Source organism: Drosophila erecta, unplaced genomic scaffold (genome assembly GCF_003286155.1).
Source record: "Drosophila erecta strain 14021-0224.00,06,07 unplaced genomic scaffold, DereRS2 tig00000000-arrow-pilon, whole genome shotgun sequence".
Lineage (NCBI taxonomy): Eukaryota > Metazoa > Arthropoda > Insecta > Diptera > Drosophilidae > Drosophila > Drosophila erecta.
The window spans coordinates 344,765-358,919 of record NW_020825194.1 but is presented as its reverse complement, the minus strand read 5'-3'; the positions used below and the strand labels follow the sequence as shown (position 1 = coordinate 358,919).

Genomic DNA, 14,155 nt, shown 5'->3' with positions numbered 1-14,155 from the left:
TTTAGAGTATTTTCTTATTCTTTCAATTTAATATTCAAATATTCTTATCTGACTTTTAGTATTACAGTTAAACATGAACTGAACATTTTTAATGTTTTATTTTATTAAAAAGCCCCAATTGCAATTTAAATTAAATTGAGCTCTACTCCGAACAGCTCCCTTAATTCGAACCATTTGCTGAACTAGTTCGATAGGCACGGTTTTGTCGTGGCCTGGTAACTCTGGCAAAAAGCACCAGATGAACCGCGCGAACCGGTTCAGTTCAAAACTAGTTCGCCCGAACTGCACAACCCTAGCAAAAGAAATAGCTTAAATATAATTTATTTAACGCGAATTGGACAGCGAGCGGGTAGAAAACACGCTGTGGCAGCCGCAACCGCCGCCCTCGCAGAATACACAGCTCTTCGCCGTCGGGCATGCAGGTAAAAACAAATCGGAATTGGAGTTGACCGCAGAACAACAGCAACGGCAGACGCCATTTTGTCTATTGGCCGGCTGATTTGTAAGCTCAATATTCGCGAAATAGTTACCGCGACTAGCTTAGAGTGCGCAGCCAACTAAGGGCTCCCCGTTGTCCAGACCAGAAGCGAAAGGAAGAGCAATCGCCTATTTTGGGGCCTGCAAAAAGTTGGGACTCGGTCGTTGGTTCGCTCAATTCCATTTGCGAAAAATAAATGTACGTGCGCGTGAGGAAGTGTGTGTGCGCGTGTGTGTGAGTCAGGGGCCAGTGAAAAGCAGTGAAAAATAATAAAAAGCCGCACTGGCTGCCGTCCTTGGGTGACTTCCGTTAATCTCTCGCAACTCTCAAAGTGATAGAAAGAAAGTGAGAGACCTACCGCCCCCGACACACCCTTTAAACCACTAATTTTGGCATCTTTTTAAGACTTTATGCGTAGTTATTTTCACCACCCTTCGCTCACACCCTTCCCCGCCCCTTTTTCCTCCAGTTGCTCCCACCCACCGACCGACATTCCGCTTATGGATGATGCCGGGCGGAGAGGAATAGAGAGCGAGTGGAAAATCCGTAGACTTGGACGTGATGTAATTTTCGGCAGAAAAATGTTCTTTGTTTGCCCAAAAAATAACAATAAATAAATAAGAATAAAGAGCGAGGCGTAAAACAAAAACAATTTTAAATTTAATTCAAACGCACACACGAAAAGAGAGCGTTCTGTGTTGATGATGGTGAGCGTGCGTGTGTGTGGGTGAGAGCGTAATTTGTGTGCTTTTGGAGCATTATTTGGCGCTTGCTGCCCCGTCTATTAAATAATATTGATTTTTCATATTCCAACCCAGCGCTCTCTTACACACACGCAGGACCACTCACACACCCAAACCCTTGTGCATACGTATGTGTGCCTTTTCGGTCTCTCTTTTAGCACTGTATTTATCTGCCTCTCCTTGCCTCTTTCGCTTCGTTGCAGTTTATAGATTTTTGCAAACTGTGGCCGCTGACCAGGAATATGTAAACGCAACGAAGGAGCCAGTTCTTATTGGGAAAAAGGACAATAAGAGGGAGCCCAGAGCTAGAAGTCCAACCAACCGACCAACTGTGCCTCAAGAAACAGCAAATCAGCGGGGAAACTCCCAAACTGGACAAGAAGAAACCCGGATACCTCACAACTGCCATAAGACACCAGCCAAAAAACGCCGCCCAGTGCAGACTGCATTAGGATTAGCCAGGCACTAGAGCTCGTGCATTAACATCCGCTTCCGGTGCTCCGCAGAACGAGTTGGCTGGAGAGGATACCCCGCCACCATGACGTTCGACACGCGTAGGCACACAGCCGGACAGCCGGGAAGCACAGCGACCAGCTCAAGCAGCAGCACCACCAGCACAGCAACCACCACAACGAGTCCGGCGCAGAGTTCCGGATCAGGATCGGTCATAGGATCAGGAACAGGAACAGTCGCCACCTCGAGTCTGCCAGGAGGAGGGTCAGGTAGCTTGGACGGCAACCAGGAGCAACAGCCGGCGACAGGCAGTCAGAGCTCTGATGACGTAGCCGCTTCCTTGTCAGCGAATAGCGTGGACAGCACCATCACACTAGTGTAAGTGGACGTGTCGTCGGATTTGCATGACTCCGCCCAATTAGCCGGGTTTTGTGCGTAGCACCACTAGAACCACCACCCCTAAAGACCCCCAACATCGAGTGTTCGTGTGTTTACTTTTGCGCAGTAATTCCTCCACCTGCATTCTTTGTTTGTCTAGGGTTGGGCCTGCACAATAGCCGTAATTCATTTAACTATGTTTCAGCTGACTTTGGCCAGGCTATTTAGGACGAAGTCTAACAGCTTAAGAAAACTAGTATTTCTCAGATGTACCACAACCAAAAAGCTGGCCCACAATGCGGCAGTAAATGTTATCTTCTTCGATAAGTGCACTTTGTTGCTTTCCAGTTTTACCAATGAACCCACCAAGCTTTGTTAATGTTGCTTTACCAGGCTATTATCATCTCATTTGGAATGCCTGTCCACGCCTTATCTTGTCGTTTGTCCGTTAAGATTAGCTGACAGTGAAAATGCTACAAATAAATATCTATGCGTTTTGGCATTTATTTTCATAGAAATTACCAGTTTAATGAATTCATTTAAAAAACAGAAAGAGGTTATGAATATGCTGTTGGACGTGCAGCCAATGGCACTTAATCTTACTGACTTCCTTAAAAACGTTTTATTTTTGTCTATTATTTATTTTGATATTGTATTCATGATTTTGATTCAAATTAATCCATTTTTCATTTTATCCGGCAGGCCTCCAGAGAAGCTTATATCCTCGTTTCCCACAACGAAGCTGAGATCACTAACGCAAAAGATATCCAATCCACGTTGGGTGGTGCCCGTGCTGCCTGAACAGGAATTGGAGGTTCTTTTAAATGCAGCCATCGAGCTGACCCAGGCTGGTAAGTGAGTTCAGGCGTTTTATTTGATACCATCTAAATGCAATCCATTTGCAGGTGTGGATCACGACTGCGAGCCATGTGTGGAGTTTTATCGCAATGGACTGAGCACTTCATTTGCCAAGATCCTGACTGACGAGGCGGTGAATTCGTGGAAGAATAACATCCACCACTGTATCCTTGTGTCTTGCGGCAAGCTTCTGCATCTAATCGCCATCCACATGCAGCGAGACAATCCCTACCTGCTTGACCTGCTGGCTATTGTTTTTGATCCGGAGAACAAGTTCAACACATTCAACGCAGCCCGTCAGCCGGAGTGCTTCGCAGCACCGGACTACATCTGGGGTCAGTTGGACAGCAACAAGATGTACGCCCGTCCGCCGGCGGAGCCCAAGAATGCGCGCGGCTGGCTTGTGGATCTCATTAACCGTTTTGGCCAGTTGGGAGGCTTTGACAATCTACTGGAACGGTTTAACAGCGGACTGGAACTGCTGAAGCGCAACCAAAACAAGTGCACTGGCAAGAATGTTGGTGTCGAGGGTAGTGTTGAAAATGGGGGCCAGGATAATCGCCTCACCCTTGCCCTCATTCACAGCCTCTTGCGTCCATTTGGTCAATGCTATGAGCTCCTAACGCCCGCCACTATCTCCAAGTACTTCATGCCCACCTGGAACGTGGTGTTAGACCTTTTGGACAGCTTCACAGACGAAGAGTTAAAGCGAGAAGTGAAACCCGAGGGACGCAATGACTACATCAATGGGATTGTAAAGTCGGCCCGCTTTCTGGCCAGTCGCTTGTCTGGCCAGGAGGAGCTGATCCGGGATCTGGAGATGTTTCGCTTGAAGATGATACTGCGCCTGCTGCAGGTGTCCAGCTTTAACGGCAAGATGAATGCCCTCAATGAGATCAACAAGGTGCTCTCCTCGGTGGCATATTACTCCCATCGATCCCAACCCTTGCCCCACTGTATGCCCGAAGACGAAATGGACTGGTTGACGGCGGAGCGCATGGCGCAATGGATAAAGTCGTCAGATGTCTTGGGTATCGTACTCAAGGACTCGCTCCACCAACCGCAGTATGTGGAAAAATTGGAGAAGATCATCCGCTTTCTTATAAAAGAGCAGGCACTGACATTGGATGATTTGGATGCAGTTTGGAGAGCGCAGGCCGGCAAGCACGAGGCCATCGTGAAGAACGTTCACGATCTACTGGCCAAACTTGCATGGGACTTTACTCCCGAACAACTGGACCACCTCTTCGAGGCGTTCCAGGTGAGTTTTCTGCTATTAAAATGTATTATGTACATTTAGTTTTAAATTTTGATTCATACATATTCTTTGAACTGACCATACCATATTAAATTTAATTTCAGGCCAGCATGACCACGGCCAATAAGCGGCAACGGGAAAGACTTCTTGAGCTGATACGCCGCTTGGCTGAGGATGACAAAAATGGTGTGATGGCCCAAAAGGTGCTCAAGCTGTTTTGGACGCTGGCCCACAGTCAGGAGGTGCCGCCAGAGGTGCTCGATCAGGCGCTGGGCGCACACGTTAAAATCTTGGACTACAGCTGCTCGCAGGAGCGGGATGCCCAAAAGACCATTTGGTTGGATAAGTGCGTTGGCGAACTAAAGTCAGGAGATGCATGGGTTCTGCCCGCCTTGCGTCTAATTCGGGATATATGTTGCCTATATGATACCACGCCGAATCATGCCCCGCGCACTCAAACGGGTACAAATCGTCAGCAGGTGATTGAACGACTGCAGAATGATTATTCCTTGGTCATTCTGGTCACCAATAGCTTGACTGCATACATGGAAAGGGTGCGCCAAATGGTAACCGACTCACCGGGCTTGGAAGCAACCAAAATCCTAATTGACGGTAGATTTCCGCACCACGCGCAAATAGCAGAGCGGCTGGAGTTCCTTAAGTTCCTGCTGAAAGACGGACAGCTCTGGTTGTGCGCAGATCAGGCAAAGCAGATTTGGCATTGCTTGGCGGTAAATGCCGTTTTTCCGGCAGATCGTGAGGAGTGTTTTAGATGGTTTGGCAAGTTAATGGGTGAGGAGCCTGACTTGGATCCTGGCATCAACAAAGACTTCTTTGAGAACAACATTCTGCAACTCGATCCGCATCTGCTCACCGAAAGCGGAATCAAGTGCTTTGAGCGCTTCTTCAAGGCGGTCAACTCGAAAGAGGACAAGCTGAAGGCGATACATGGAGGTTACATACTGGACAACGAGGATCTTATAGGCAAAGACTACTTGTGGCGAGTCATCACAACCGGAGGCGAGGAAATCGCCAGCAAGGCCATTGATCTACTTAAGGAAGTGTCCACGGCATTGGGTCCACGTCTGCAGGAGAATATCGCGGAGTTTCACGAAATGTTCATCGGTGAGTGCTGCTCCCGCCTGCGCACACACTATGAAAACATCGTTATTTTGGGCAAGACGCAACTGCAGGAGGAGCTGGATGCACCCGATCAGTCGGATAATGCAAACGACGAATCGAAAGACTCAAAAATGCGTTTCATCGAGGCGGAGAAGATGTGCCGAATTCTAAAGGTGCTGCAAGAATACGTGAAGGAGTGCGATCGTTCCTTCAGCGGCGATCGCGTTCACCTGCCACTTAGCCGGGTTACACGGGGCAAAAACACCAGCTTGTATATCCGCTTCCAGAACCCCGGCAGACCCATCGACGACATGGAGATCGTTACACACAGCAACGAGACGATGGCCGCTTTCAAGAGAAGTCTACTTAAGCGAATCAAGGGCACTTCGACGACCAACATTAAGGTTGATCTCTTCTATACTAATGGCGAGATGATCGAAGTTTCCGATGAAATAAACCCACTCTATCAGTACACAATCCGGGATAAGATGATTCTAACAGCAAAACTCACGCCCGTGGGCACGGGCCTAGCCAGCAGTCCCGACTCCTCGAGCGACTCGAGCACAGGATCTCCTCCGCGTCCCTGCCCTGACATGCAGCGCGTGGAGTCAGAGAGCACACTGCCTGGCGTGATCATCTCGCAAAACTACCAGTACACTGAGTTCTTTTTAAAACTCTACCAGCTGGGCAGTGATCTCGAGCACGGTCGTCTTCGAGACAGTGCCAAAGTATTACTGCACTTGCTCCCCTGCGACCGCCAGACGATGCGCCAGCTACAGATGATGTGCAAGGTGCCGAAGGCAGCCGTAACGGTGGCTGCGACTGGTGAGAAGATCGCCAAGGACGAGGAGGAGAAAGCAAACCCCACTGAGCAGACGGGGATGGAAGCTGAAGAGGTAAGATTATAGTTACTCGTTCAGGAAATTTAAATTTAAAGTTCATTATGTGCATTGTCTACATTAATCTCTAATTAACTCTTCCTTCTAGGAACATTGCACGCCGGAGCAGATGTTTTTGCATCCCACACCTGCTCAAGTGCTGTACAACCTCAGTGTGTTGCACGGACTGCTGATTCCCGCGCTGGATCCACTAGGAGAAAGTGCTCTACTAGTGCAGTCTGCATGGATGCATTCAGGTTGCGCTCATTTCGTGCTGGAACTGTTGACCAAAAACAATTTTCTGCCCAGCGCCGATATGCACACAAAGCGTGCGTCCTTCCAGTGCGTGTTGAGGTTGGCAAAGCTCTTCTTGTACATAGTTGGCAGTGTATTGTCTCGTGTAGGCGATGAGCCCATGATCTGCGACCTTGACAACGGATCCCGTTCCCAGGTTGACATCCTGAAGCAGAACTTTTCGACGATGCCCAACAGCTCGCAGGGAACATTGCGGGCGATCTCTGCGAAACTGGCTGTGATGCTTGCCCGCGAGATGCTTTCAGCCAGCCAGGAAGGTGATCGGTGCCGAACGCTATTCAGCTCCACACTGCAGTGGTCATGTCCAGACATTTCAACCATTAAGGCGGTGGTGCAACTGGCTTGGGCCTCGTCTTGCGGCAATCTTCAGGCTCTAGGCAGCAGTAGCGGCGACTTTGAAGACGAGGTGATTGTGCCGGACGGGCAAGACTTTAGCATGTGCAAGGAGGCGCTAGAGGTTCTCACCATTTCGTTTATTCTGAATCCGAGTGCCAACGAGGCGTTGACCAGCGATCCGAACTGGCCAAAGTTCATCACCTCTATTGTTCTGAAGAACCCGCTTCGCCACGTGCGCCAGGTGGCCTCTGAGCAGTTGTTTCTGGCTTCTACCTACTGCGCTGGTGACCGGCGACCATTCGTCTACATGGTCAACTTGCTGGTGGGCGCGTTGAAGACGCTGGTTCCCCAGTACGAGGCTACTTGCGCCGAGTTCTTCTCGGTGCTGTGTCGGACCCTTTCCTATGGATGCATCTACAACTGGCCGCTGCAGATTAGCGAGGGATTGTTAGGCGATGAGATTAAGTGGCTGCAACGCATTCGGGAAAACGTCCATGCCACCGGCGACACACAAGTGCATGAGGAGCTCCTTGAAGGCCACCTCTGCCTAGCCAAAGAGCTAATGTTTTTCCTTGCCGCCGATTCAAAGGCGCAGCTTAACGAGCTCATCCACGAACTGATCGACGACTTCCTCTTCACGGCCTCTCGCGAATTTCTGCATTTACGGCGTCACGGCAGTCTACGGCAGGACACCGTCCCACCGCCGGTTTGTCGCAGTCCGCACACAATCGCCGCTGCCTGCGATCTCCTCATTGCCTTGTGCCAGCTCTGTGTTCCTAATATGAAGCTACTCACCAATACACTCATAGACTTCGTCTGCACGGGTAAGGACTCAACTCGCTTAATCCTTGCCTAATTTAATGTTTCCTCAATTTCTCGCAGATACTGATCCGTTGCGCGAATGGGATTACCTGCCGCCGGTGGGCGCCAGGCCAACCAAAGGTTTCTGCGGACTCAAGAACGCCGGTGCCACTTGCTACATGAATTCGGTGTTGCAGCAGCTTTACATGGTGCCAGCGGTCCGCGTGGGTATCCTGCGAGCCCATGGCGCTGCCACCACCGACGGCGAGGATTTCAGTGGCGATTCCGATTTACCGGCCCTATTCTCGGGTCCCGCTTCTGCCCTAGTCACGCTGTCCTTGTCGTCGGCGACTATCGAAGACGGCTTGCAGGATGTGCGAAAGAACTATCACGTCGTGATCCTGAAGCATGTGCAGGCCATATTCGCTCACCTGGGCCACAGTGCGTTGCAGTTTTACGTTCCCCGTGGTCTCTGGACGCATTTCAAGTGAGTACAAAATTGTTCATTGATTGTCATCACAATGATATTAATTCATTATATTTCTTTGTTCGCCAGGCTGCAGGGAGAGCCCGTGAATCTTCGAGAGCAACAGGATGCCGTGGAGTTCTTCATGTCCTTGTTTGAAAGTCTCGATGAGGGACTTAAGGCGCTAGGCCAGCCACAGCTTATGAATGCCACTCTGGGCGGCTCGTTCAGCGACCAGAAAATCTGCCAAGAGTGTCCCCATCGCTACTCCAAAGAGGAACCATTTAGTGTATTTAGTGTCGATATTAGGAATCATAGCTCATTAACCGAATCTCTGGAGCAGTACGTCAAGGGAGAGCTGCTCGAGGGAGCCGATGCATACCATTGTGATAAATGTGATAAAAAAGTAATGTATTCTCACCTCTGGTATTCAAATACAGTTCATTTGTACTAATATCATTTTTTGTGGCCAACAGGTAGTTACCGTTAAGCGACTGTGCGTTAAGAAGCTGCCACCCGTGTTAGCCATTCAACTAAAGCGCTTCGAATACGACTACGAACGCGTCTGTGCGATTAAATTTAATGATTATTTTGAATTTCCGCGTATCTTGGATATGGAACCATACACAGGTGAGTTCAACCCTATTCCATACCTATAGATTTTCTAATTGCGTCTTCTCCTCCACGATCAGTGTCTGGCCTAGCTAAGCTAGAGGGCGAGGTGGTGGAAGTGGGTGATAATTGTCAAACAAACGTTGAGACGACAAAGTACGAACTGACCGGCATTGTGGTGCACAGCGGACAGGCCTCCGGCGGTCACTACTTCAGTTACATACTCTCCAAGTGAGTTCCATAAGAATATAGCTGTTTCCTGGGGACTAATTCAATGCTACCCCTCCTCCAGAAATCCAGCGAACGGCAAGTGTCAGTGGTATAAGTTTGACGACGGTGAAGTCACCGAGTGCAAAATGCACGAGGACGAGGAAATGAAGGCGCAGTGCTTTGGCGGCGACTACATGGGCGAAATTTACGACAACAATCTTAAGCGCATGCAGTACCGTCGGCAGAAGCGCTGGTGGAACGCCTACATGTTGTTCTACACCCGCTGTGATCAAACTCCCGTGCAGTATGAGCCCAGCGTGGAGCAGTTGTCGCTCACAGAGAGTCGGAACATGGTTTTACCCTTGCCAAAGCCCATTGAGCGCAGCGTGCGGTAAGTCGAAATGTTGACCACTGACCACTGTACTGTTATTTATAATTATTTTTTCGATTTTCCGATTGCAGGCACCAGAACATTCGGTTTCTCCACTCCCGAAGCATTTTTTCCGTGGAGTTCTTTAACTTCATCAAAAAGTTGGTCAGCTGCAATATACCCTCGGCACGGAGCGATAAGATTGTACGTTTGTATGAAGTGATTTTATTTCCCGCTTAACAAAGGTATTTTGTAACAGACTCCAGCTGCAGAGGAGCTTTCACTGCTGGGCGTGCAATTAGCATCGCAGTTTCTTTTCCACACCGGCTTCCGCACGAAAAAGTCTCTGCGTGGCCCTGTCATTGAATGGTGAGTAGCTTAAGAGGTATTGACCCGGATCTGACCCGACTTCATCTTCTAACTGACAGGTATGACGCGCTCTCACACCACATACGTTCCTCGACACTAGTTCGCAAGTGGTTCGCCAATCATGCGCTCCTCTCGCCGCCATCGCGCTTGGGCGAGTACATTCTGATGGCTCCGTCTCCGGAGGTGCGTACCGTCTTTGTCAAGTTGGTAGTTTTCTTCTGCCATTTCGCCATCAACGATGAACCTCTGACTGGCTACGACGGCGCTAATCTCTGCGAGCAGGTACTCATCAGCGTGCTGCGCCTCTTGAAATCCGAGGCAGCCGACTATGGCAAGCACCTGCCCCACTATTTTAGCCTTTTCAGTATGTACGTGGGACTAGGCACACGAGAAAAGCAGCAACTGCTCAGGGTGAGAACTGCTTACAATAGTATTGCTAGCCATTATAAACGATTGTGTTCGTTTGCAGCTCAATGTGCCGCTGCAGTTCATTCAGGTGGCATTGGACGATGGCCCCGGTCCGGCAATAAAATACCAGTATCCAGAGTTCAGTAAGCTGCACCAAGTGGTTTCGCACCTAATACGCTGCAGCGATGTAAGCGAAAAATGCCAGAGCTCCAACCAGAACGCCCGTCCACTGCCCAATCCGTTCAAAGATCCCACTGTAGCGCACGAGGAGCTGACGCCCCTGTCTACTGAGTGCATGGACTTGCTCTTTAACCGCACGGGGTAAGGTGTAGGCATTATACTGATATTTGTTATCTGTTCATATCTGTTCATAGACCATTTTAGGCCACTTACTTATGAAAGAAACGTCCAGTGAGTGCTTATGATATTGTTTTTTTTTTAGCTACATCAAGAAGGTGATCGAAGACACAAACGTGGGTGACGAGGGTCTGAAGCTGTTGCAATACTGCAGCTGGGAGAATCCACACTTCTCACGCGCAGTGCTAACCGAATTGTTGTGGCAGTGTGGATTCGCCTATTGCCACGACATGCGGCACCACACTGATCTGCTTCTGAACATCCTGCTGATCGACGACTCGTGGCAGCACCATCGCATACACAATGCTCTCAACGGAGTGGCTGAGGAGCGCGAGGGTCTGCTGGAGACGATACAGCGGGCGAAGACGCACTACCAGAAGAGGGCGTACCAAATAATCAAGTGCCTGACGCAGCTGTTCCACAAGTCGCCGATTGCGCTGCAGATGCTCAACACGAACCAGAACATAAGCCGGCACTGGAGCATTGCAGTAGAGTGGCTGCAAGACGAACTGGAACGACAACGCGGCATCGGTTGCCAGTACAATTCTTACTCGTGGTCGCCTCCGGCGCAGAGCAACGACAACACTAATGGCTACATGCTAGAGCGATCGCAGTCCGCCAAGAACACGTGGACCATGGCTTTCGAGCTCTGTCCAGATGAAGTCAGCGAAAAAACGGTACCTCAAACGTAACAATTACATTTAAGAACACATTTTTCTAACGAACGTTCTTGCCTGAATAGGATGAAAACAATGAGTCGGACTTGGAGGCGAACCTGGATGAAAACAAATCGGAACAGGTGGCTCAGCCAGGAGCAGTGCATGAGGGATCTACCGGCGGCACGGAGCAGTTGGCCGAAAGCAAGACACCTACCACGAACAGTCCGTCTACCGCCGCTTGGCCAGTGCGCGTGGATAGCAACGCCATTCCACGGCTTTCGCGGCAGCTCTTTGGGGCTTACACGTCGACTGGCAGTGGTTCCACTAGTGGAATTACCGCGCCCACTTCCGCCTTGACGACAACGGCGGGTAGTGGGGCCAACAGCGAAACGGAAAGCAGTGCCCAGGAGACAACCGGCGAGACGACCATTAACGGTCTGACAAACAGCCTGGACCAAATGGAGATAACGGCCAAAAAGGTAACTAGGGCGAACGATGTCTAGGACAGTAGTCCCTCTATAAAGTGTGTCCGTTGCCGCAAAGGAAGTCTTCGAGACGTCTTAATACCAGTCCCAGAAAACTATAACACACAATAAACACATTTTACACTGGAACTCCAATCTGTATCTTTCTATCTGTCTCCTTCAACACTTGTTTACTAGATATAAAGTCGAACAAAACATGTCCTCCCAATGTCCTTAACCATTTATTTTTATGTTTACTGAAATGAAAATTTACTATGTCCTGAAACGAGAACGGTGACTAAAATAAAAATATTGGTTCGCAAGGACTGTGCACCCTTCGGTTTTCGAAGATCGACCACCTCTTCTCTTATTTTAACTCTTCTTAATATTTCTACCCTACTACACCATCACCCTCGGTTACCCTTGCTGCGTTTCGGTGTTTCGGTGTAATCCTTTCTCGTATTCGCATCGTAACCACAAACGCAGGGTGTGCGAAGTCGGTCCAAAGGAGGCAAGCTCCCGCCGGTGCTGTTTCACCATCACCAGTTGCCGTCAGAGCAGCAACTCAAGCTGAAGCAGCAACAACAGCAGCAGCAGCAACAGCAGCAGCAACTACGTGGTGATATAAGCAAGAGTTCCTCAAGCCGCTTAATTTGATTTGCCGCCAAGTTAGTTAGAGTTGTTTCGTTTGAGCTCAATACGCCCGCCTTACTTTGTGTTTGTTGTTTTCACGATCCCGCCACAAATGAGATGCACTTGCCCCGGGATCTTCCCCGGATCTGTCTACCCTTTGGCTTTTCATTTTCTGTTACTGCAAGTTTCCTCTACTCACCCAAGCAAAACCACGCACGCCACATTCAATCTACACACAAGATCACAGGGGTCCAACCAATTTGAATGCCAATAAATTATCCAAAGCTAGTTCAAAAGCTATCGCTCAGCTTCTTGGTTCGAAATTGTATATTACACTTTTTTTTAAATAAAAACTAAGAGTGATTTCTAATCTGTGAAACTAAAAAATCATTGTTTTTGTGGATGTTTATTGAAAAGATTTAATGACATAATACTGATTATGCTGATAAATTATTGGTAATATGCCGTGTAATAAAGTCAGTGTATGTACTTAGTTTAAGGAAGATGTCTTCGATAAAAGCTCATGACAAAGTGTTTTAGGGTTTGAGATAGTGAGACATTATATTAAGATCCACTCGAAGCAAGATTGCATTACTGCTTAGCTGGCACCCGTAGCACTGGGCGATCGATTGTCAACCTCCACTAACAGATCTCTTTTTGTTGACCATTCGCAGAAGTGCCGCAGGGTGATAATAAGAAAGCTAGTGGAAAGTAAGGACGAAGAAGACGCAACTACCGCTACCACGGCGGCCACGGTGGCCACCACAGAGGTCACAACATCGCCAGCGACTGCTATCCCAACGGCAGCAACTTCAACACCTGCCACAACAGCAGCTACAGCAACGGGAACAGGATCGGATTCCGGAACGAGCGAGCTCCCGACGATGACAGAGAAAAACTTAATATAAAGCCGAGAAAAATCCACAAACGAAAAGTTCTTTGCAATAAAATGTATTCGCAACCTAACACGCGGAGCAGCTGATGATGAGTATCCATAGTGTTAAAGTAACCAAAGCAGCCTGACAATGAGAGCGGTGTGGACAGGTGTTTACTAGTGGGGTTCCCGCCGTCGAAAACGAGACTTAATGGGTAAATATGCGAAGTAGAGCAGAATCCGTAGATATTAACAAATGATACTTGGTTGGAGCGATGCGAGTCAAAGAACGAATGTCTGTAGGGCAGGTCATAACCAGCAGGGTATAACCAGCAGAGGTGTTTAGTAGCTATCGAACTTTATAATTACCTTAAATAATAAACAAATACACCAGTTTTTTGTTTTGTTTTCTGTTTAGTTAACCATTAAAAGGGATATGTTTATTTCTCCTCATTGTAAATATATCCCTTTTAATGCATAAATCTGAAATAAAATAAAAGGACACCTTAAACAAACTCCCCACAACACTTTACAGAAACGGACGCAGACAAAGAAACACACTCATAATCTATAAGAAGCGTTAAGTTGCACGTTTACAGTACCATATAATTGTATTTATATAGTATATAAATGATGTATTACGTATTGAAGCCGAGCAACACTTACTATACTAACCGAAAAAAATCAAAACGATGCAACATAGATACGATACTAGGAAAAACTAATCGAAACGAATCGGCTGATTGTAAGAATTAGGGCAAGAAACCAAATTGCATCTTTAGTACTCAGTACTCGCCTCTGAAACTGTTTCCATAATCATATTTCAACAGCATAAACCAAGTTGATGGCATGCTAAATCAAAACAAAACAGTATAAACTCAAGAGCAGAATGGACTAAAGCAACACGAGCATAAAGAAAACTTGATTATGGTTATAAGTACATATATTTTAAATGATTAGTGTTTTGTATTAAGTGAAATTTGTTAAACATTTATTAAATTATTATGTTCTAAGTTGCGAAATAAATGCGAAGTGTAAGCAAAGTACGCAATGTCATTCATGCCTTCTCTCAGTTTCCGTTTCCGTTTCCGTTGACCGACAGCAAACCACTCG

The 14,155-nt window shown here is 48.0% G+C and overlaps 1 protein-coding gene across 1 annotated transcript; it reads left to right on the top strand.

The window, feature by feature from the left end:
• The first annotated feature begins 436 nt into the window (after positions 1-436).
• On the top strand, positions 437-14,098 carry LOC6555415 (probable ubiquitin carboxyl-terminal hydrolase FAF). Its single transcript, XM_026980296.1, is given in 19 exon segments — positions 437-676; positions 1,425-2,052; positions 2,755-2,903; positions 2,958-4,171; positions 4,273-6,186; positions 6,278-7,643; positions 7,702-8,107; positions 8,177-8,492; positions 8,563-8,716; positions 8,779-8,929; positions 8,991-9,299; positions 9,371-9,482; positions 9,538-9,647; positions 9,707-10,058; positions 10,117-10,376; positions 10,498-11,089; positions 11,155-11,550; positions 12,843-12,962; positions 12,964-14,098. Coding segments are annotated over 18 exon segments (8,307 nt in total). The 5' UTR covers positions 437-676; positions 1,425-1,759; the 3' UTR covers positions 13,057-14,098.
• Positions 14,099-14,155: the final 57 nt, after the last annotated feature.